Source organism: Crinia signifera, chromosome 12 (assembly GCF_055691185.1).
Source record: "Crinia signifera chromosome 12, ASM5569118v1, whole genome shotgun sequence".
Taxonomy (NCBI): Eukaryota; Metazoa; Chordata; class Amphibia; order Anura; family Myobatrachidae; genus Crinia; species Crinia signifera.
In genome coordinates, this window is record NC_139228.1 from 29,909,801 (window position 1) to 29,932,774 (window position 22,974).

At 42.9% G+C, this 22,974-nt stretch overlaps 1 protein-coding gene across 9 annotated transcripts in view; it reads left to right on the plus strand.

The window, feature by feature from the left end:
* Window positions 1–22,974, plus strand: part of SMOC1 (SPARC related modular calcium binding 1) — a 206,915-nt gene that overhangs the window by 117,148 nt on the left and 66,793 nt on the right. For all 9 annotated transcript variants that reach the window (XM_083167351.1, XM_083167350.1, XM_083167348.1 and 6 more), the window contains 2 exons: window positions 18,241–18,340; window positions 20,075–20,122. In XM_083167351.1, the coding sequence (XP_083023477.1) occupies window positions 18,241–18,340; window positions 20,075–20,122 (148 nt within the window). The remainder of the gene's footprint in view (window positions 1–18,240; window positions 18,341–20,074; window positions 20,123–22,974) is intronic.

Sequence of the window (22,974 nt, forward strand, 5' to 3'; positions counted from 1 at the left end):
TACCGGCTTGAAGTTCTGGATCCTTTTTGAGGAATAAGGTAATAGCTGGAGAGTCCTCACGATGTGTGCGGCTGTATGGTGTGCCGCTGGAGGAGTCAGAGATCGCAGGGTGGAATCAGTCCTCTTATTGAGGTGTGAGACAGATGGTAGATATCTCAAACACCGGAGGGATGTTACTGCAGCGATATGACCTGTATTTAGCCAGCAATGGATGAGATATGGCTTCCGTGTCCAAGTTGAAGACCTCGCTTGGTGTGGATGTTGTTGACCAGCGTTATCTTGGAACACGGTGTCCGCCTTTAGATGAAGTCCAGTTCATGGATGTCAAATGAGTGTCCACAAAAAAGTAGATTTCCACAGCAATGTCCAGAGGCAAGGATAGACAGGGGATTCACCTAACGCGTTTCACTGCGTCCTGCAGCTTTATCAAAGGTGTGGGGAACTGTGTACCTGGTTCAGGTATATATACCTTCTTTAATGAGTGATTTAGTGCACCTGTGAGATGCAATCTGACAATTCAATCTCTCAAATTAAGCAAAAAAACAGTATAGATAATAGGTAGGCAGACATATAATGTATCAATTATTATGAACAATTTAATATACATTCAAAATTGTATGTAGAAAAGAACTTTTTATTATATTCAGCTCCGGTCACGTGATTTGCGGAGATCACGTGATCGGGGTACTGACTCACTTCAAAAAGGAATATTCATCACATATGCAATAACCACAGAGATTGTCAAATAATTACATAGCGTCATCAGCAACATAAACATTGTAGAGGACATTTGTAAAGCATTGGTGTGTATATAAATCACGTAATGTGTAATAAACTTGCTTGTGGAACGCATATTGCGTTCCAAATTCAATGGAGTGTTATCACTTCCGCCTCTACCCCGGAAGTGCAAAGCGGCTCTGAGGAGTGAATGGACGTTTAGGGGACGTAGAGGGGCGCGGCATGTGACGGCGCTATCCTCCATGTACATCTGTCACTGCAACGTCATTGTGTGACGAGAGTGGTCACGTGAACAGGGGCGTCTGTTCACTCGAAAATTTCTCCGCCCACATGTGGAGCGCACATGCGTTCCAAAGAGAGGGCACGTGATAGAGCTAACAAATCAGTGTTAAGCATATATATACAGTAACTGGATGGAAACATAATACATGATTTGACTAAAAAATATATATGTAAACTATATTGGAAATCCCAACAAGAGAGCCCTAGAAAGTCAAAGTTTTTATCCGATGATAAAGTTAATTTTCAATGTTTAAAAACTTTGATAGAGAGAGCTAATCATGATGGAATTTATTCATAACAATTACAATAGGCATCAACCATGAAATTTCATGTATATTTGGCGTCTTTTTACAAGCACAATTAATATAATCCCTCAGAGTACGGTGAATGTTATTATCCCTATTCATATCCAACAAAGAAAAATACATCCGCTAAGATATACTATGCCATTATTATATGTTTGTGATAGGATACTATATTACAATAAGACCTTCATTGTTCTATTATATACGAGGGATTTGCCCAAAGCAACTCAAAATAGATTTAGTGTTTAATTCATGTGGCCAAGCTAGTACATGGCCATAGGGAATATTAGGGGGGGGGGAAGGGATAAAAAAGGGGGGGGGGGGGTATGAGAAAATCTATATATAATATAATAAAATTGAAGCCAATAGATATATTTAGAGGACAATATTAAGCTCCATTGCCTCATTCAAACCTCTGGGAAAAAGTGAATCCATTTTAAATGTCCAAAAAATCTCCTGTTTACACAGGGTACGGAACCTGTCCCCGCCCCTCTTAGTGGGCGGTACATGTTCTAATCCTGTTAGTTTCAAAATAACGCTGGTCAACAACATCCACCAAGCGAGGTCTTCAACTTGGACACGGAAGCCATATCTCATCCATTGCTGGCTAAATACAGGTCATATCGCTGCAGTAACATCCCTCCGGTGTTTGAGATATCTACCATCTGTCTCACACCTCAATAAGAGGACTGATTCCACCCTGCGATCTCTGACTCCTCCAGCGGCACACCATACAGCCGCACACATCGTGAGGACTCTCCAGCTATTACCTTATTCCTCAAAAAGGATCCAGAACTTCAAGCCGGTAAAGTGCACGTACCTGCTTTCCACAATTCAATGATCACAAAGAATAATAATGTGTAATGGGCATGATGGTGTGTGGTATAATATGTAACAAGCATTACGGTGTGTGGCATAAGGTGTAATTGGCATTAGAGTGTGTGGTATTATATGTAATGGGCATCACGGTGTGTGGTATTATATATAATGGACATTCCAGTGTGTGGCATAATGTGTAATGGGCATTAGGGTGTTTGGTATAACGTGTAATGGGCATTACGGCATGCGGTGTCATGTTAGGCCACGCCCCCTTTTCATTGTGCAGGAGCCTCACCTACTACAAATTGGGGGGGCTCCAAACATGCCCTTGCTCCGGGCGCCGTGGCACCTAGCTACACCGCTGTGTGTATGTGCGAGGCAGTTGGTGACCATCAAATGATTTCTCCCGCTGTGGGCACGTGCGAGGGGGAAGTGTTTTTATAACCCAATCCCTCGCATTGCTGCGAGGGGATAAGGTGGCTGGGGTGGGTCCTTTTTTCAGTGGGACGGGCACTCTGGGACTCGCAGCTTACAGAGTCCACCAGAATTAGGCCCCAATTCCCTTCTTTTTGGACCACCCCTGACTTCTATATGTAAGCAAGCATTAAAATAGAATCTCTTTTATTGCTTACGTAAGAGAGATACACATGAGAAAACATGGGGTACTTCAGATGCCACAGTAATTAGTATGGTCTTGTGTCTGGTTTAGTCAAACATGTTGATGTTGGAGAGATCTATATTTAACATATACCCCCGTCAGGCTAATTAGGCATTCATTTTCCTAGATCCTTTCAGCATGTGTAACCCATCACGTACCATTCAACACCACAAGATTAAAACCACAGACAGACTTTTGGAAAGACTCGTCTTGCACACAGACGGGGCTAGCGTTAGTGATATATGGGGAACAGTACCGGGCTGTTTACATAATGGAACATTAGCGCAGCAATTCTAGCTGAGCTGGTGACAAAGCGAATATTTTCTGTCCAGTTTAGTGATCTCTTAAAAAAAACAGCCTCATATTTCTGAGTGAGGGATATCAATATTTATACGCCTCCGAGGAAAATGTGAGATTATGCAGACCTAGCTGGAGATTCGCAGTAAGGTTACACAGGCAATTAAAGCGGTAATTTATGATTTCGGCAATATTTATGTCATTAATAGAAAATGCGTTCTAAAAAATAATGAAACATTTCAGGGTAAAACCGTAGCGTGATTTGTGGACAAAATAAATTACATATCCCACAGAATAACATTCTGTATTAAGATTATTTAATATATTTATTCGTACTCTGCAAATGTTTTTCACCTTTTGTAGCAGAGTTTGGCTGTTTCGCACCCAGTTTTAAAGCCTCTTGCACAGCTGTTTCAGTTTCAGTTAATATTTGTGTTTCAACCTACATATATAAAAATTATCATTTATCACTTTGTTCAGAATGATTTGGTTAATCATACACCGGACTATAATACTACAAATGCTCTGAGTTTGTGCAAGTGTAGCTAAAAAAATTAATACTGGTTTAAAGGAAAAGGCTGGTCTCACAACATTTTTATTTGATATAGATTTCTCTTTCACTTTGCATTTTGTTAATGGATACAAATAAACAAGGAGAACAAATAATTTGAAAAGCATTCTTACTTTGCAGCATTTTTTCTACACCTGCCTACATTTTTGCACAGTACTTTATATAATATAAACTCTGGGACGTGCGGTCATGGTAGGCAACGGAGGAAGAACCCCACCTGTCATGTTCCAATACACTCCATAGTTTTCAGTATCTTTCATCTTTTTATTATTCTAATCATTTAATTGTTTTGTACACTGGGCTGGCTACCACAAGGCTTAAACATATATACCAGGCAAGCTGCTCCTGAGTCTACACGGCCGTACCACAGTTCCCAGAGTCCTACAACAGACAAGCGCTGGCGTGCGCTGCAAGGTGTGGGAAGGCGGAGATGTAGACGCCGGTTGGAGACAGTAGGTAACTTGCATAGATCGGATCGAGCGTCACAGGCCACGCCCTGACGTGTTTCGTCACTTAGACTTCATCAGAGGGCGTGGTTACTGTGACCGCTCGTCCGATATTTAACAAAGACACAAACCAATCATAATATAATATGACAGGATTATTTGCAAATGCTGGTCTGAGCGTCCGTGATCATACGGCAATCTTTAACCACAGAGACCGTCAGAACAGCGATGAACAAACAAGATGTTTATGAATGCTTTTAGTCTAATTTAGTTTTTACGGGTATATAAGTGCGAGCATATTAAATACTGCATACATTAAAAAACAATTGGTAAATGCAAGCTAGCAACCAAAACCTATTTGCTTGACAATACATAAAAACAATATAAAAATAATGTATAAAAGGGAAAAGATAATCAAGACCATTCAATTGAAGAAGGGAGTAATTTCATATACTTCATTTAACCCTACAAGGACTAATGTATTTAATTTTAAAATCCAATGGGTCTCTCTCTTAAGCAAGAATTTCTCAATATCGCCACCTCTTCCTCCCTGTTGGATTACTTCAATACCCTTGATAGTAAGACAAGAAGGATCATAGTTATGGAATTCCTTAAAATGACAGGGTACACTGTGATTCAATACCCCATGGAGTTGTGTATGTGTGTGTGTGTGTGTGTGTGTGTATGTATATATGTGTATATATATATATATGTATGTATATATATATATATATATATATATATATATTTATTTATTTATTTATTTATTAACAGTTTCTTATATAGCGCACACATATACCGCAGCGCTTTACAGAGTATAGTTGAACATTCACATCAGTCCCTGCCCCAGTGGAGCTTACAATCTATATTCCCTACATGCGCACACAGACATTCTAGGGTTAATTTTTGTTGGGAGCCAATTGACCTACCAGTATATTTTTGGATTGTGGGAGGAAACCGGAGTACCCACGCAAACACGGGGAGAATATACAAACTCCGCACAGTTCGGGCCATGGTGGGTAATGTGTGTGTGCAGGGGCGTAACTACATCTATGTGGGCCCCATAGCAAAATCTTGAAAGGGCCCCCCCCCCCCATTACCATTGTCACTATGTGACTTAGGGGGGCAGAAGAAAGAGTGAGCAACAAGGAGGGCATGGAAAAGAGAGAGAGTGCTCCATGGGAACGCGTAAAAATGAGGGGAAGGAGCACAGGAAGGAGAGGGAGGTAGCGCAGAGGAAAAAGGAAGGGGGGAGCACAGGATGGGGAAAGAGGAGAGAGCAGCATGGGAGGGATTAAAAGAGGAGAGAGGGAACGAGCACAGGAAAGAGGGAGGGGGTAGGCGAGCACGAGAGGGAGAAAAGCTACATGGGTACACTGGGGAGAGGAGGAGGGAGCACAGGAGAGAGAGGGAGGGAGAGATGAGAGAGCCAGGCTATGACAGGGTCTCATAAGCAGCGCCTACCGAGGAGACCTGATCTCCTGCTCACCAACATGCCGCCGGGCTTCCCGCTCCACAGTTAGCTGCTGGGTCTCGTACAGTGTTCCCTCTAAGCTGTGCGCGTGTGCGCGCGCACACAACTCGCCAAGCATGCGCACAGACATTACAACAGAGCGCACAAAGCAGCAGTGGTCCCCTTTTTGCAGTTGTGGACTAAATTAATGTGTGTTTCACCCAATAACTACATTGTGTGCTGTGTTTTGAATGTTTAAATGTTTTGAATGTTTAATATCACGTTGTTTTCCAGTTATATATAGAAGGGACGCACAAAAATAAAAATTTCCTTCCAAAGTTGCACAACCAAAATCTTTTGCCGCACACAGCCTTCGTAAAATTAGAGGGAACATTGGTCTCGTATCAGCGCTACCATTAGGCCTCCCGCTCCACCGCCAGGTCTCCTGTATCCCCGCAGCCTGCATAGAGCCACCGCTGGGACTCTGGCTCTCCACACACTGGTTCCACGGAACCTCCTGCTCCCCAACATGCCGCCGAGTCTGCTGCTCATCCGTGTACAGCGGCAGCAGCTGTCGGATCTCCTGCTCCGCCACGTTCATCCAGCCCCGCCCCCTGGCCTCCTGCTCCACAGCTCACTGGTCGGGGCATCTCCTGCCCCCACCCCCTGCATACAGACACTGCCGAGTCCCACACCTACTGCTGCTGGATATCCTGCTTCCTAGCTGGTAACATGGTTTATTACAGATGGTTTCTTTTGAAGCATATTGCAGGGCTCATTGTTGACACTTCAAAGTATAATGTCAACAACATGTCAGGTTTTCAGGATTTCTTTGCACAGTTAAATTATTTATTAAATTAAAGCCATATCTTCAGTGTTTTTCAATGTAAAAATGGCTTTTTGCAACTTAACCACATCAGAGATTTTTCTTGTCTGCTTACCGCTACCTCTTACCGTAACTTAAAAAGATTACCAAAGCTTTCTCGATGGCACTTCCTTATACTACACTTGCCTTTTCTCCTGGAAGTTGCGTGAGACTCCAGTTTTTTGGTGTAGTCCCCTGCACTACCATCAGGGTAGAGAAATCTCCCACCTCCTGCTCACTTCCCAGTGAAGAGGGCAGGGTGTGGCGACAATAATTACATTTGAATCCTTTTTATGACTTGCTCACATTCTCCTGAGCTTGCCTGCCTTTCTGTGCTGCTTCAGAAAAATGACGGGTGTAATCTGAGCCGGCCCCAGCCTAAATGATGCCCTAGGCAAGATTTTGGCTGGTGCCCCCTAGCACCGCCACTAGTTCCGCCTCTGACCCTGCTCCCCTTTCCCAGCACCATCAACCCTCATCATAGCAGTCATCATTTTGGTGCCCCTACCCGCAATATTTTAAATAGAAACAGTACACACATTCGGTGCGCTTGCCTGCCTTTCTGTGCTGCTTCAGAAAAATGACGGGTGTAATCAGAGCCGGCCCCAGCCTAAATGATGCCCTAGGCAAGATTTTGGCTGGTGCCCCCTAGCACCGCCACTAGTTCCGCCTCTGACCCTGCTCCCCTTTCCCAGAACCATCAACCCTCATCATAGCAGTCATCATTTTGGTGCCCCTACCCGCAATATTTTAAATAGAAACAGTACACACATTCGGTGCGCAGCCCCTACAGGGGTGTGTTCTTGCTGGGAAGGGGCATGGCCACACAATAGTACCCCCAATTCAAATTATGCCACACAGTAGTGCCACTTTATTCACATTATATCATGAGATGGTGTCCCTTATTCACGTTACATCACACAGTAGTACCACTTTACCTTATGTACATTACTCCTCACATTATTCACATTATACCCTTAGAAAAAAAATCCTGAGAAAATATTATATATCTCCTCCACCATTCAATTAACTGTTTCAATTATTTAATAATAATTCATAACCAGGGCTATCGCATCTGGGTACTTGTGTAGTTTCACGGCGCCAGATAAAATATCGCATGCGATCCGATCGCACCCGATTTTTATGGAAAATGGGACCTTTTCATACCCCCACTATCCAACTACGCATGGAGTTGATTTTATATAGTGTAGCGAGCCACCGAGCCCGAAGCGTGGCGAGGGGACGCAGATTAGTTTACATGTATTGCGCATCCTTTGCGGCGCGCAATACATGTAATGTCATCCGCGTCCCCTCACGGGGCTTGCCACGCTTTGGGCTCAGTGGCTCGCGACTATATAAAGTCAACTCGATGCGTAGTTGGATAGTGGGGGTATGAAAAGGTCCCATTTTCCATGAAAATCGGGTGCAATCGGATCGCATGTGATATTGTATGGCGCCGTGAAACGACACAAGTACCCGCATTTGTGTTGGCGCCTTCTGTAGTCCCTTCTTTTGCTGCCACACATCAGACCAACTTTCCTCCAACCATCCAACTAGTTGGTTGGATGGAATAAAAACCTGGTCCTGGATAGGAGCAAATGGAATTTGTTTCCCAAATATGAAAATGGACTACAACTGTCACTCAGACGATGTGCTGTAGTTGGACCTATTTGATTCAATTTCACTGAATGTTTTTTTTTGTCCATGCTCCTGACTTTGTGAGCAAATTGCTTATTGGCATTTGCCCCCATACAGTACCAGATTTTCAGTCCAACCAACTAGTTGGATGGTTGGAGGAAAGTTTGTCTGATGTGTGGCCAGCATTAGGGACATCCATATATTTATCTAATATAGGGGGGTTTGAACCAACATATATCTTGCCACGTGGAAAATGTAGCACATTTTTAATCATAACTTGGCCGCAGTTTGACAGGATGTCGCCGCTTTATGGGTGGTAACCGGTCATTTTCAGGGAGTATCAGAGAAAAATGAAGACGTGCCCAAGCGTATTCAGGAAGGGTGCGTGACATTACCTCTGGGCTCGTTCAGCCAGATTCTACTGCACAGGAAGAATAGGTCCTGGGCTATGCACAGAGTGACTTGCGTATGTATTTGCAGCTGTTTGACAAGCTGCGATATTTTTGCAAGCCATTCACAGCCTTGCACAGGGCGTGTTTTCACTCTGGCAGGGCGGAGGCTATCTGCTCGCAATTTCACACAGAAGCGATCAGGTCTGCATAACCCCCAATGTCCGGCTTGTGCCCAAGTTACTCTGTCAACAAAGCTGTACTTACTGTAGTTCTCTTTTATGCAAATATCACATAGTTCAGTGTCTTCTTTCTGGGAGATGCCTGGAGAGACTCTTTGCAGCTTGCCACCATTAAGCCCTGCCCCCATTCTTGTAAATACCATGATTTGCTGCTCTTTGGGGGTTCGGTGGTACTAAATGACGCAATTTACCTGATTTTAGGCCCGCCCTCTCCCAGTTTTGGAACCCTCCCGGCCATTCTGGGAGGGTCGGTAAGTATGAAATATCACCAACTAGCATATCAAGGCATGGCAGAATAGAATGTGCAGTATACTATGGGCTGTAATATTAAAGAAGGACTAATGTGTTGTACAAAGCATACTTACACAGGGGGAGTCTCCCATAGGAAGCAGAGAGAGATCCTAGATGTTTCGCACATCTGGTCTACGGCCTGATTCAGAGATGAATACAGTAGCTCAGCTGCTGCGTCTTTGTAGACAGTGCACTTCCTGTTCCCAAATGACCACAGCATTTCAATTCTGCTGCAGCCTTGTTTTAGGCACTGTAAAGTGGGGGAGGAGCCACAAAGATGCGATTGTGGAACCACGCCCCCAGTCTGCCCAACCTTCCCATCCAGCCACGCCCCTATCTGCCTTCCATGCTTCCTTCCTCTCTGCTTGCGGAATTGCATCAGGAAACTCCTTTTTATGACCCTGATTTTTATCCAGATTTCATAACTACTGTTGTATAATGCTAATTTCATCCATTATATTGTAACACAATTCAGGGGACAGAGAACTGTGACTCATGAATATTTTATTTTTGTTAATGCTAAAGCCTTTTATGACTGTGATTTTCCATGGCAAGTAATGACTTTAACCCAGCTGCTACATGGCTGAAGCAAGTAACCTCACCTCAGGGTCAGACCAGCAGAGAAATGTCATCCTGCTTATACTCTGGAAAAGCTCTGCACCCATCAGTATGGTCGGAGTGTGGTTCAGTCCATTCTACCTTAGCTTACTTACATACCAAGATTTGTTTAACAGTTCAATAAATCAACAACCGCAATGCTGTTCATTCACCCCTTGTATTCTAATGCTGCCACTGCTCAGTACAGTTTCCCAAAAATTGTAGAATGCAATTTTCAGGAAACTGGGCTTGATAAATTAGCCCCTATATACCACATAACCCACTTCCCCCATTAGTGTTTTTACTAGCTGATTTCAACTTCTAATGTGGCATTTTGCTGGGCTACCCAGCAGTAACTTCTGACGTCACAATGGGTGTATTGATGGGTTACCCAGCAATGACTGTTGACATCACATAGGCCCTATTGCTGAGCTATACAGAAGTGAGATCACAAATCAGAATAATAGGCCTGATGGGTTTTCATCTAGGTGGGGGTCACATTGGGTTAAATAAAGGATCTAGAAGAGATTGGATTTCTCATTTGAATAATTTATTAGAATAATTATTATGATAAACACTGCAATCTAACATACTGTAAAACAAAATCAATGTGCTTGACATACTTTTTGAAAAACCAGCTTACCAACCAGTGTCCAGGCGATCTCTGGTGTGTCTCTAACAGTAAGTTGAAGTCTGGGGTTCAGGACCCTACCATGCCAGCTAGGCCAGCCACCCTAGAGAAGTACACTAGTGAGAGGTGTTTGCTTTTGCTTCTTTCTTATTAACATACTAAAGTGTTGTATTGGCACTTCCAAAAAATATTTTTACTTAGTGTTATAACATGTCACCCCAAAACAGCATAGACACACCAACTAACAGTGCCCTGTGCCCCAAACTCATCCATAAAACTGACAATATACATTTGTAGGACTTACCCTCATTGTACATCCCCCCTGGCAGCTAAGGCTCCCAGAAGATTTAGTTGCTTTGATATTGTGAAATAAATTTTAGTTCACATTGTGCATGTCCTAATGCAACTTCCTCCAATATACATATCACACTACACCCCTCCCCCAATAGTATTCTTTACTAACTTGCTGATTTCTAGTCCATGTACTCATTATATCACGCATTGATTATTGCAATGGCCTCCTTAGTGGTCTTCCTAAGAAAAGACGCTCACCACTACAATCCATTTTGAATGCAGCTGCGAGGCTGATCTTCCTGGCTAGACGTTCATCGTCTGCTGATCCGCCCTGTCAGTCCCCCATTGGTTGCCTGTATATTACCGCATTCAATATAAAATACTTTTACTTCAATACAAAGCCATTACTCTGACTACACCGACTTCTATCTCTTTGCTTATCTCAAAATATATCCCCACCCGACCTCTCCGCTCTGCACAAGATCTGCGTCTTTCATCCACACTCATTACTTGCTCCCACTTACACTTGCAGGATTTTTGTCAGGCAGCATCTTCCTTATGGAATGCCCTTCCACGCACATTAAGACTCTCCTCTAGCCTCCAAAATTTCAATCGTTCCCTGAAAACTCACCTTTTCAGGCAAGCTTATCATCTTCAGGACCCCCACACAACCTCAAGTACTGTAGCAGTCATATCTAATTACATCCCATCACGACCGTCTAGTTATCTAAACAGTGCATGTTTTCCAGGTCTCCACACAGAATCACAGGTGAAATAAATAGTTTCACCTGTGATCTTTTAAAAAGTGTCAGTAATGAGTGCACCTGTCGGGTGACCTGGAAAACGTGGACTGCGTGGGGTCCTGAAAACCGAGTTTGAGAATTACCGATCTAAATCACTTTAGAAACAGTGAAAAGAAACATTTTCCTGATATTTCTCTAATCGATTTTTTTTTTCCGGCTATCCACTTTTAAAATGTGTCGGCGAATAATGAGTACACCTGTGCACCTGCTGGGTGACCTGGAAAAACATGCACTGTTGGCGGGGTCCTGAGGACCGAGGTTGAGAATGACTGGTCTATGTGATAAATCACACTGATCATCAGGAAGACTGCCATAGTTTGTCTATGTTGCCCCTCTCAGACCAGCGCTACTGCTGGGTGCCATCCTGGCCAACCAACCTCTAATTATGGCCCTGTGTGTTACATTTAGAAATCTAAAAGTATGACTGTATAGCAGCCATATAAGACTAAAAAACCAAGGGTAAATGCCCCGCATCATCTTTTGATCTATAGATTTGTGTGGTATTATGCTGCGTTCTGCATAGGTTCAGCACATGTAAAATCCCGATCTGAAGTAAAATTGGATTTTACCAAGCTGGTTTCGGTTGATAGATCTACAGTGTCCCAATAAACGGTCAATAGGTACACCCCAAAATGACCTTGTTAACTTTTTGACCCCATCGACCTATTGCATGTTGACCTTTTGGCATAGACCTATTGAGCATCTATCTATTTTATTTATTTATTTATTAACAGTTTCTTATATAGCGCATACATATTACGCAGCGCTTTACAGAGAATATTTGAACATTCACATCAGTCCCTGCCCCAGTGGAGCTTACAATCTATATTCCCTACCACATGTACACACACACACAGACATTCTAGGGTTAATTTTGTTGGAAGCCAATTAACCTATCTGTATATTTTTGGATTGTGGGAGGAAACCGGAGTACCCGGAGTAAACCCACGCAAGCACGGGGAGAATATACAAACTCCGCACAGTTAGAGCCATGGTGGGGATCGAACCCATGACCTCAGCGCTGTGAGGCAGTAATGCTAACCATTACACCATCCACAATGTCTATTTAATAATCCACAACCCTACATAGCAAATTGAGGTCCCCAGGTGGCTGCACCCTCCAAGCACAGAAGCCTTATGACTGGCCAAGGAGAGCAGGGCTGTATCAATGCTCAACCTCCCACAATTAGCCCATACATATAGGTAGTATCCGGTGGTCAGCCGACATCCAACACCCAATTAGCTCCGCTCACTTGAATTACTGTATTGTAGCAGCTGTGACCAGTAGCCTGCAACAATCCATACTATTAAACCCGAGCTAGCAGTGAGAATAGGCCTGATGGTTTTTCATCTAGGTGGGGGTCACCGTGGGTTAAATAAAGATCTAGAAGAGATTGGATTTCTCATTTGAAAAATATACGTATACATCTGCTCCTGTCTATATGCATATATATATATTTTGCTATATTAATGGTGTATTTAAAACCCCCACCGGCTACTTGAATACCGCATGAAATAATTTATTTGATTCAATATTTACATTATTACAAAGAAATCAAAACTAAATATATTTATATATACTTTTGTGTGATAGACAAGAAGAAAACATTCAAGAAATGCTGTTAGTTTTGGCCGGCTGACATGTGATCTTGGCATTAGGTGGAAATGACTGCCTTGCAGGCGAGCCAGCCCAAAGCAAACACTCGCTGCTGAGATTGTAATTGCTAGAAGATCACAGCTTGTGTAAAATATCCACAACCTCAGAAAGGCATCATAAAGTATCCGGAAATTCTTTGCCACCTTGGGGAGACCAGAGGGTTTTGCTGTCAAACCAATGGAATTCAGGTCACTGGTTGAAATCCTGGACCAGTCATTCTAGAGCGTCTTCACTTCTCAGAAATATCACCGCTCCTTATTTCCAAAGAAATGTTTGTGTTGCGCACCTGGATGTGTCTTTTTAATAAGCAGCATAATGTTAAGTAAATATCCAAAGGGGCAAAGAGATTGACTTTATCCATCAGTGTAAGTCATGAGACAACATCATACTGGGATAATTTATCCTGATGGTGGGCTCCAAACAATGGTGGTTATTCAGACCTGATCGCACGGTTGCGGATTTGCAAACTGGACAATTATCGATAGACTGCACATGCGTATGGCCCATAGAACGCAGGCACAAGGCCATCACGTGAAATAATCCTGGTATTTTTTTGGTACTTATGTATTATCTGGGTGCCCAATTTTTTCATTGCATGCCACTACTTAAGGCATGCGATGCGATTTTTCTTTGTAAAGACCCGATTTTTAATTGTATAGTCACCCATAGGTGATTTCATACCCCCACTGTCCAACTACGCATGGAGTTGATTTTATAGTGTGGCGAGCCACCGAGCCCGAAGCTTGGCGAGCACAGCGACCCCCGTGAGGGGACGCGGATTACTTTACATGTATTCTGCGTCCCCTCGTGGGGCGCGCTGCGCTCGCCACGCTTCGGGCTCAGTGGATCGCTGCACTCGCCACTCTATATAAAATCAACTCCGTGCATAGTTGGATAGTGGGGGTATGAAATCACCCATGGGGGACTATACAATTAAAAATTGGGTCTTTACAATGAAAAATCGCATTGCATGAATTGTATGCCACTATATTGCATGCGATGCGATGAAAAAATCTGGCGCCCAGATATTACATAAGTACCATTTTTTTTTTATCACCGGCCGTACGCAAGTTGATTGACCAGAAACCGCCGTTTATGGGTGGTATGACCGCCCATGTTCTGGAAGTGTCGAGGAAAACTGAGGCATGGCCAAACATTTTAGGGGAAAGCGTGAGAGGTCAGTTTCTGTGTTATGCACTTACGCAGACATTCAGTCTGCACGTGTGTATGAGTGCTTCACCCGGTGGGACCCAGCAATTCCCAGGAGCCGGTGATGAGGACCAAACCGCTCTTGTCCGCTTAGTCTACCACTGTAGCTGAATACTGAGTTGAGCACATAACTCCTTAAGGGATGAACAGGGCCCTTAATGTCTTACTTACATTGTAACAGCATCATACCAAGTCACTTATAAGGGGCTATTCAATTGCGTGCAGATTTTTACATTAACCTATGGTGCTGGGTGTTTTCCTATTCAATTGAAGTTGACAAGATAATCTGTGAAGATTTCTATAGAAATCACATGATCATTTTTCTTCCACCCCCAGATCATGTCTGATTTAATTCTAAAATTGTTATTTTTAGGAAAAAATCATTAGCACTTGCTCTGGAACTCCTGTGTAATCTTACTTCTCCCTCCGGGTCCCGATGAGCTTGTATTTTGTAACAGCAGTGTTTGTTTTAGTGTTTGTGTGTGATCACTGTGATCACCTGTCAGGTGTTTATGTATGTTGGAGGGGAAATGATGAGAGGGGATGCAGTCAAAATCCCGAATGGGTCATCATACCGACAAGGACAAAATCCCAACATTTAAAATCCCGACAGGGTCAAAATACCGACATATAGAATGTACAGGTGAAACAGTCAACATGACTTTCCGTCGACAGGTCGCAAGGTCGACATGGGTTTTTTCACTGTTTTTTGACCCGACATGTGCCGACAGGCGGTATTTCATGCCCTACCATTCCCTAGGGCGTGGTGGGAGAATAAAATAGTGTGCTGAGCGCAGCAAGGCACCGTGCCCGAAGCATTGCGAGCGGCAGCGGTTCACCTCCAACTGTGTCCATGTCGACTGTGTCGACATTTGGGTAAAAAAACAGTGAAAAAACCCATGTCGACCTCGCGACCTGTCAACGGAAAGTCATGTTGACTGTTTCACCTGTACATTCTATATGTCGGTATTTTGACCCTGTCGGGATTTTAAATGTCGGTATTTTGACCCTGTCGGGATTTTAAATGTCGGGATTTTGTCCTTGTCGGGATTTTGTTCTTGTCGGTATTATGACCCATTCGGGATTTCGACCCTGTCGGGATTTTATCCGTCGGGATTTCATACCTAATCCGATGAGAGCCAGGTATTTACACACTGGGTAAGTATTTGCTTTTCTACAGGTATAGTGCCAAATGCTCTAAGCTTCAAAAGTGAAAAAAGGAGAGTGATAACAGCCAGCCAATCAGCTCCTGCCTCATATTTTTCAAACACAGTCTGTGACATGACAGGTAGGAGCTGATTGGCTGGTTTACTGCATATGGCCCATAATCTGGTCAAGGAGAATTTAAAGGTATTTATTTTCATGGGGTAAATTTTCTAAAGCTTCTAAAAATGGCGATGTTGGTCATATCAAACAACAACCACTAAGATTGTGTCTATAATTTTCTAGCAATAGAGAAATGATAGAATCTGATTGGATGCTGCATTTTTAGAAGTTTTCGTAAATTTTCCCCTCCGATGAATCTAACCATAGCTGGTAATGACGAGAGTTAAAAATCTGTTTAATCTGGAAATGCTCATTTGATGCCTTTCTGGATTTTATTATCGCACATCAATCGACTCATCAAATTACTCTCTCTCTCAATCTCTTTGAGGCTGGTTTTATTACTTGCAGGGGGGTTGTAAATCAACATGGGGAATAGATTTATTCCGTAACAAAGATAAAATAGCAATGAGAATGTTATATTGGAGCCAGACATTTTTATAACCAAATAAGAAACCAAATGTCGCTGAAATGATCAAAATTATAACACGCAAAATATCCCATGTCATGGAATGGTAGGCAATAAGTATAGGCGAGACACTGCATTTTTCTAGGTATAGCTGGGACTGGTGTCTGATGTGGCCACGGCTATTGGGACTGTAGCAAGCTGCAGCTCTCATATACTACATGCCCCACAATGCATTGCATGAGCTCAGAAAGAAATTGTCAACTGACAGTAGGATGCAGGACAGGAGATTCCATTAGAGGAGGGAGAATCTACTGTTGGTGGATAGGAAAATATTGAAACGTTCCGAAAGGACTAAACTACAGTGACAAAGTCCCCAGTGACGAAACGCGTTGGTGCGCTTCTTCTGTTTTCTGTGTGTGTGTGTGTGTGTATATATATATATATAACACAAAACAAAGAATGACCCCACGTGCGCCCTTTAATGTGAGCAGCTACTCTATACACCCCCCTGTTAGTGGGAGGCAAAAATGGAAAATAGAAACAAGAAATATAGAGAGCGCTTTCACCACCAAGTATAATTCTCACCAATAATACTGGTATATGATACAGTGACCCAATACAATGTATGATCTTAAAACCAGAATGCTTTATTAGAAGATCCACATCTGGACATTGTTTCCTTTTTCGGAATACGACATCAATAACCCAATGCGTTTCGTCTTAAAAAAGACTTCATCAGGGGTTTTACACTAAGTATAATATTGGAACGCTTCAAATGCGTATGGAATATCCAAAACCTTCGGTACTCTTTACCTAGAACGGCGCCCGCGATTTGCATCGCGGGCGTTGGGGGTAAAAAATCGCGGCCATCGCATGCACATAAAAAACGGGTGCGACGCGATGCCCGCGATTTTCCCACAGGGATCAATGTTAAAAGTGAGATTGGACGCTATTTTAGTGTTAAATGCCTCAATGCCCGCGATTTTTACATAGGAAACAATGTTAAATGGGCCACAGAGCCCTAATAGTCCCCCTGAAGTCTTAAATAGCCCCCACAATTTTTAACGCCACCCCACGATCAACGTGAACCCGAAGCGTGGCGAGCGCAGCGAGCCCGCGAGGGGTGGCGGTACGCGTCCTCCGACCTTTTCATACCCCCACTATCCACGTCGGCGTGGAGTTGAGAATAGAATAGTGTGGCGAGCGCACGCAGATACCTGTGATGCCCGCGAAGGGACGCGTTTACCTGTGAAGGTATCCGCGTTCCCTCGCGGGGCTCGCCACGCTTCGGGCTCGCTGCGCTCGCCACACTATTCTATTCTAAACTCCACGCCATCGTGGGGTGGCGTTAACAATTGTGGGGGCCATTTCAGACTTTAGGGTGACTATTTGGGCTCTGTGGCCCATTTAACATTGTTTCCTATGGAAAAATCGCGGGCATTGAGGCATTGAACACTAAAATCGCGTCCAATCTCACTTTTAACATTGATCCCTATGGGAAATCGCGGGCATCGCATCGCACCCATTTTTTAGTGCATTCGATGGTCGCGATGGGCGCCGTTCTAGGTAAAGAGTACCAAACCTTCTATTAAACACCTTCAAGGTGTAATAGGTCAGTAGCTGTTGGCTGTTATGGCCTCTCCATCAGTTTGGTAAATTCTGGATCTCAGAAATCCGATATTTCGAATGTAAGGTAGAAGTGTCCACAAGTATATGGGGTGTCCGCGGCCTTCTTGGTACACCTATTTTTGGTGCAGGTATAAGATGTCTTAATTATTAAAGGACCATCCCATTTCTGAAGTACGGACGACCAGATCTGTGTAGTACTGATGACCAGATCCACAATATCAGATGCTCAGTAGTGAAGTGGATAAGATACGTGTGGGTGTAAGCTGTAGACAGCTCAATTTCAATCAGTTCTCTCTGATCGCCAATCGGGCTAATCAGGTCCAGGTGTGTGGCTGTGAATACCAATTGGATGCGCGGATCTGTTGCCCTTTGTTAGAGCTATATATATATATATGATATATATAATCTCCCATTGAGACATAAATATATAAGATGTACTGCATGGGTAATCCGTAAACTTTTATATGGTGCAGTCTATATATTGGCATTGAACATGCGCAGGGCGAAACAATGCAACATATACTCAACCACCGTGCGTATGTTCACTTGTGTGTCCGCAGCTTTGTGTGTACTACAATAATTAATTTAGTTCATTATATGACTCTTTAATGAAGAGCCTAAGGAGCAGTGCTGGTTTAATAACGCAATATTCAAAATATACTGTCTTGTGATAATTCTATCTATTTCTTGACAGGTGCAATGCCATACTTATACTGGATATTGCTGGTGTGTCACTCCTGATGGCAAACCTGTCAGTGGTTCTTCTGTACAGAACAAAACCCCTACATGTTCAGGTATGGAAAAGACTGACAAATAATTACAGGAGTGTATGTGTTGAATTAAAAGAGTATATCCCTACTGCGTCAGATTTGCGTATTACAACTACCCAGCATCTCTAGCGCAACAAAGAACAAAAAAATCTAATTTTAATCTGATTTTCTTTTTAAATAGTCATGTACAGTTCTAAATTCACCCTGAAAAATCTAAATGACACATCTCCACCTATAAGTAGATTTTATTTTTAAAAGCTAAAATGTCTAATTGCCAACAGTCGACTTGGTGCGGGTGCAGACCTTACTGTATTATTACAGGCTGCAACTGGGACTGCCAACTGAGACAACCAATCAGAAGAGGGCAGGAGAGGGGCAGATTTTATCATGGTTGAGTGGGAAGTCCTGAAAATCTGCAGATAGGTGGTCGTCCTAACTAACTATAAATATGTGTTACCCCAGAAATGTACTTGCTTTATTTTACTCAAGTGTTGATTGATTTAGGCCCTAACAGTTTATCTGGTATGAAAGAAATTGATTGTATAGCCAGTTGGCTTCATTATCTATTATTTCTGGCTAGAGTAAAAATTTCTTGTTCACCAATCACTTTGACCGTTTAACCTTAATTGGCTGCAAATGTATGGTTCCAAAATGTCCGCCAATTCTTGTGTATGTATGAACCCAAGCACTTGAAATAGATCTGACGGCTCAATGCTGGAGTCAAGGGTAAGGTCGGGCTAGGTATGAGCACCACAAGAGTTTGAAACGAGGTTCCAAATACAAGACTCTATAGAAGCAGAACAGATTCCCTGCTAAGAGGAAGCAACGCTGTCCCAATGACCAATGCTGAAGCCTATTGGTTTAATTATGTCACATGGTCCTAGTTCTAACAGTACATGGTATGTTCAAAACATGGCCTTACAAACCTAATAAATTTAAACAATTAGCTATAGGTTACTTAGAGGAAGGGATCAAATCACATGTGGACCACCAGGCCGATTGGGTTCAACCGCTGACCACAATTGTACGCAATGATCCATTTGTGTGTATTGGGGTCACATGGTGGTGATTTACTTTTAGCAGCATTATTACTTTTTGGCCAGCAAGGCCCTACTTCTTAATTATAATCCGTATATTGCTCTGTGGATATACAATTTGGTTTAAACTGATGGCAGTATTCATAGTCAAATCAAAGAGACAAATGAAGTAGAAGACATTTGGTATAGTGTTCATTCTAGCACCCGCCATCTTTGTAAGCCCAGGCAAGTCCTCTTCCCTGCCTGGGGTGTCGCTGTCTGCTGTAGTGCTTCTAGCATAGTGTGGTCTGTATTTCAGCACTGATATGCAAACCAGACGTATGCCAGAAACATTACAGCAGACAGCGACACCCCAGGCCGGGAACCGGAACTGCATGGGTTTTCAAAGATGGCGGGTGCAAGAACGAACACTATGATAACCCATGCCTACTAGCATGAAAGGTGGGCCGCTAATAATAACTTGGCCTTTAATATTGGTGGACGTAATAAGGAGAGTTTGGGAGCCAGTAGTATCTCTTAATAAACCACCGATGATGTGCATCTATCGGCACTGGCGGCAACTTTCACTGACCACCTGGTTCCACACCTATAACCTGACTATATGGTGTTTCTTGATAGCTAAGTAAACGACATGTATTCACACAACATACCAGGAAAATGAGCAGATTCCAGTGTTTTATAACTTCTCTTTGATATTTAACATTCCATTTCCCCCCACAAGGTTCAGTAACTGATAAGCCATCAAGCCATGGTAACTCGGGAAGAAAAGGTAAGTGAAGATCTATGACAGCCTGTGGATTGTTTTAGATTTAATCCACAGTTGTGACACCTCTGTCTCACTTTTCCATGTAAACGTCTCTTGCTGTAGTTAGATAATAGTGTAGTCACAACTCTTGTGTTATATGGGTAAGGTGCATATTGAAAACGTAGTGCATTAATACAAAACATCTCTAATGTCCCTTGTACAAGACCTCTCTGAAGACAGCCTCATTCTATTGTTTGGTCACAGGACTGTGGTTAAAGAATACAAGATAAGTATAATATTTTTTTGAATTCAAGACCAATCCAGATATGGAAATCCCCAAGTTGCCTAGAACAACCAATCAGCTTCTACCTATCGTTTTATAGCAGGGATGGGGAACAATAAGTCCTCCAGCTGTTGCTGCAGTAAACATCCCAGAATGCTATGCTACAGTTTTAGCATGGCCAAATAGCAAAACTGCAAAAGTGCATGCTGGGATGTGTAGTTCAGCAACAGCTGGCAGGCCAAAGGTTCCCCTGTTTTATAGAATGTTCTCGATAAATGCTAGCTAAAGTAGAAGTTAACTGATTGTTATGAACAACCTCTCCACTCTTTAGAAGACAATACATCTCTTAATAAGTGCAGAGGTCATGGCAACAGTACTGGCGCCATTACAGCCCTAACCTTGCGCCGTGGGGAGGGAATGGGGCCAAGTTGACATAAGATAGTGAAGCAGGTTCTAGGAGTTTGGCAAGGTCCGTAATCTCCCCCATGAAATTCTGGAGTTTCCCGCATATAAGAGAGTATATGCAGCTGATGCTGCCTGAAGCATTGCCGGGATTTTGGGCTATAAATGCTCCTCTGTAGCCTCCCTTATTATTTTTAAGTTGTATAACAAAAATATAGAGAAATGAAAGTGAAGACATTCTCTCTGATACCTCTTGTAGTCCTGAGCATCTGTCTATAGGTTGTGTGGGACATATACTGTACAATAGCATACACTTCAACATCTGAAGTGCAGAAATCATGGTGTGGCCATGGGGAAAGGGGCGTGACCATGCTTCCTTTCCTATACTTTCAATGGTGCAGTTGGAGGGTATGTGTATCACCGTACCTTCCCTGCCCCATGTCCCCCGCCAAGCGCCGATCCTCTCAGTAGGACAGCCAGTAGACATTTGTCAGTTCAAACATACAGAATGGCACTGTACTTTGTGATTGGCTAGATAAGCCAGGTAATGTGATTGGAACAAGGGAAATGATCCATGTTTGATCTGGAAGTTATATCATGGGGGTTGTCATTATCTAGAGCCATGTTTGTTGTAGAATGGCTAGGCTGCACTGTGCTTCGTTCACCTCACGATTACATTCACCCCACCATAGCCTATCCCTGAGCAGGAAGAGGCGGGTCCGCCATGTCCCCCTGTTGTAGTCCTGTTTGGCGACTTTCCCTCATGCTCCCCGAGGAGCAGCCAACAGTGTCGGAAACTATATCTCCCAGATTCCATGTGGGTTACTCGACAGAGAGAGAGGTGAAGGGAGGAGGCGCCTGTCAAGCCCTGCAGCTTAAAGGCTAAAAATCATCGGTACAGTCAGTACAAGGGGTTTTATCCAGGCCGTTAAAAAAACTGTACTGTACCAACTAAATCGTTACAGTTGGAAGCTGTGTTGTTCTAACAACAACAACAAAAAACAGCATGTGTTCTTCAATAGATAAGGCTTACTATCAAATATACTGTTATCTGTTAATATAGAGCAGTAACAACATCAGTCTTTGTTGTCCCACTATAGAATCCACTATATAACTATACCCATTTTGTTTATGAAACTAATCATTATTATTATTATTTTTTTGTTGCCATCATTTATATGCTGCAGATTTTCTTTGTTTTTGCCCATTTTAAATCTCACAGTTTAAATGCAGAGTAACTGAGGTCATGCTTATAGATTTGAAATGTCATCTATGTATCTATTTCTAATAGAGCATATATGAATTATTACATCAGCCAATAAGGTTACAGAAATGGAGAAAGAAGATACAGTTTTGCAGGACATGATTATTTAACTATATAAATTGGCACAGTGGAGATGACCCATGTCGGAGAACGGTGCTCATTTTACAGGTGGCTATTCCGCTTGGTAAATGGACTTTTTTTTTTCAAGTTATGGGCGTGCACTGAATAGTTTTTTTTCACATTATTGCAACAGTAATATATGCATCATACTGTTATTTATTTATTTACAATTTCTTATATAGTGCAGCAGATCCCGATGCACTTTACAATATGTTTCTTAGTTTCTTAAAATCTCCCCCGCAATGCTCCTAAGGCCCATGCACACTAGGCAATCTTAACCTCAAAGCAACTCCATTTTGGTGTTGTGGGCTACTCTGAGCTCCAACTGTGTAAAATGGTTCACCCACCATGACAAACGGTGGGCCAGGTAAAAATCGCTCAGTGTGTATGCACGGAGTGATTTATCGGCCAGCGATTTTCACAAACTCGCTCTGCATACACTTTGGGCAAAAACACCCACTGTGTACGCACCTATACTGACATTTCTTAAGGTCTGTCCTATTTACCAGCAGTGTTCTAGCTTGGAAAGCTCACCTTTTTTTTTAAAGGGTACAATCTAACAGCCTTATGATTTTAAGTATTTTTATTTACTAGCGGCATTTTGACGATGGCAAACCCATTACAGACCACCACTGATCAGGGGCAGATAGCCAACAGTCCCCCACACTGATGCAGAATTTCCCATGCCTTGGATGTTATCCGGGATCATTGCGGTATGCTACATAGGGGGTGATTCTGGTTGATTATTCGCAGCCTTGCAGGTCCACCAAACCCTGCCTTGCGAATGGTGGCCTGGTCACTATCTCC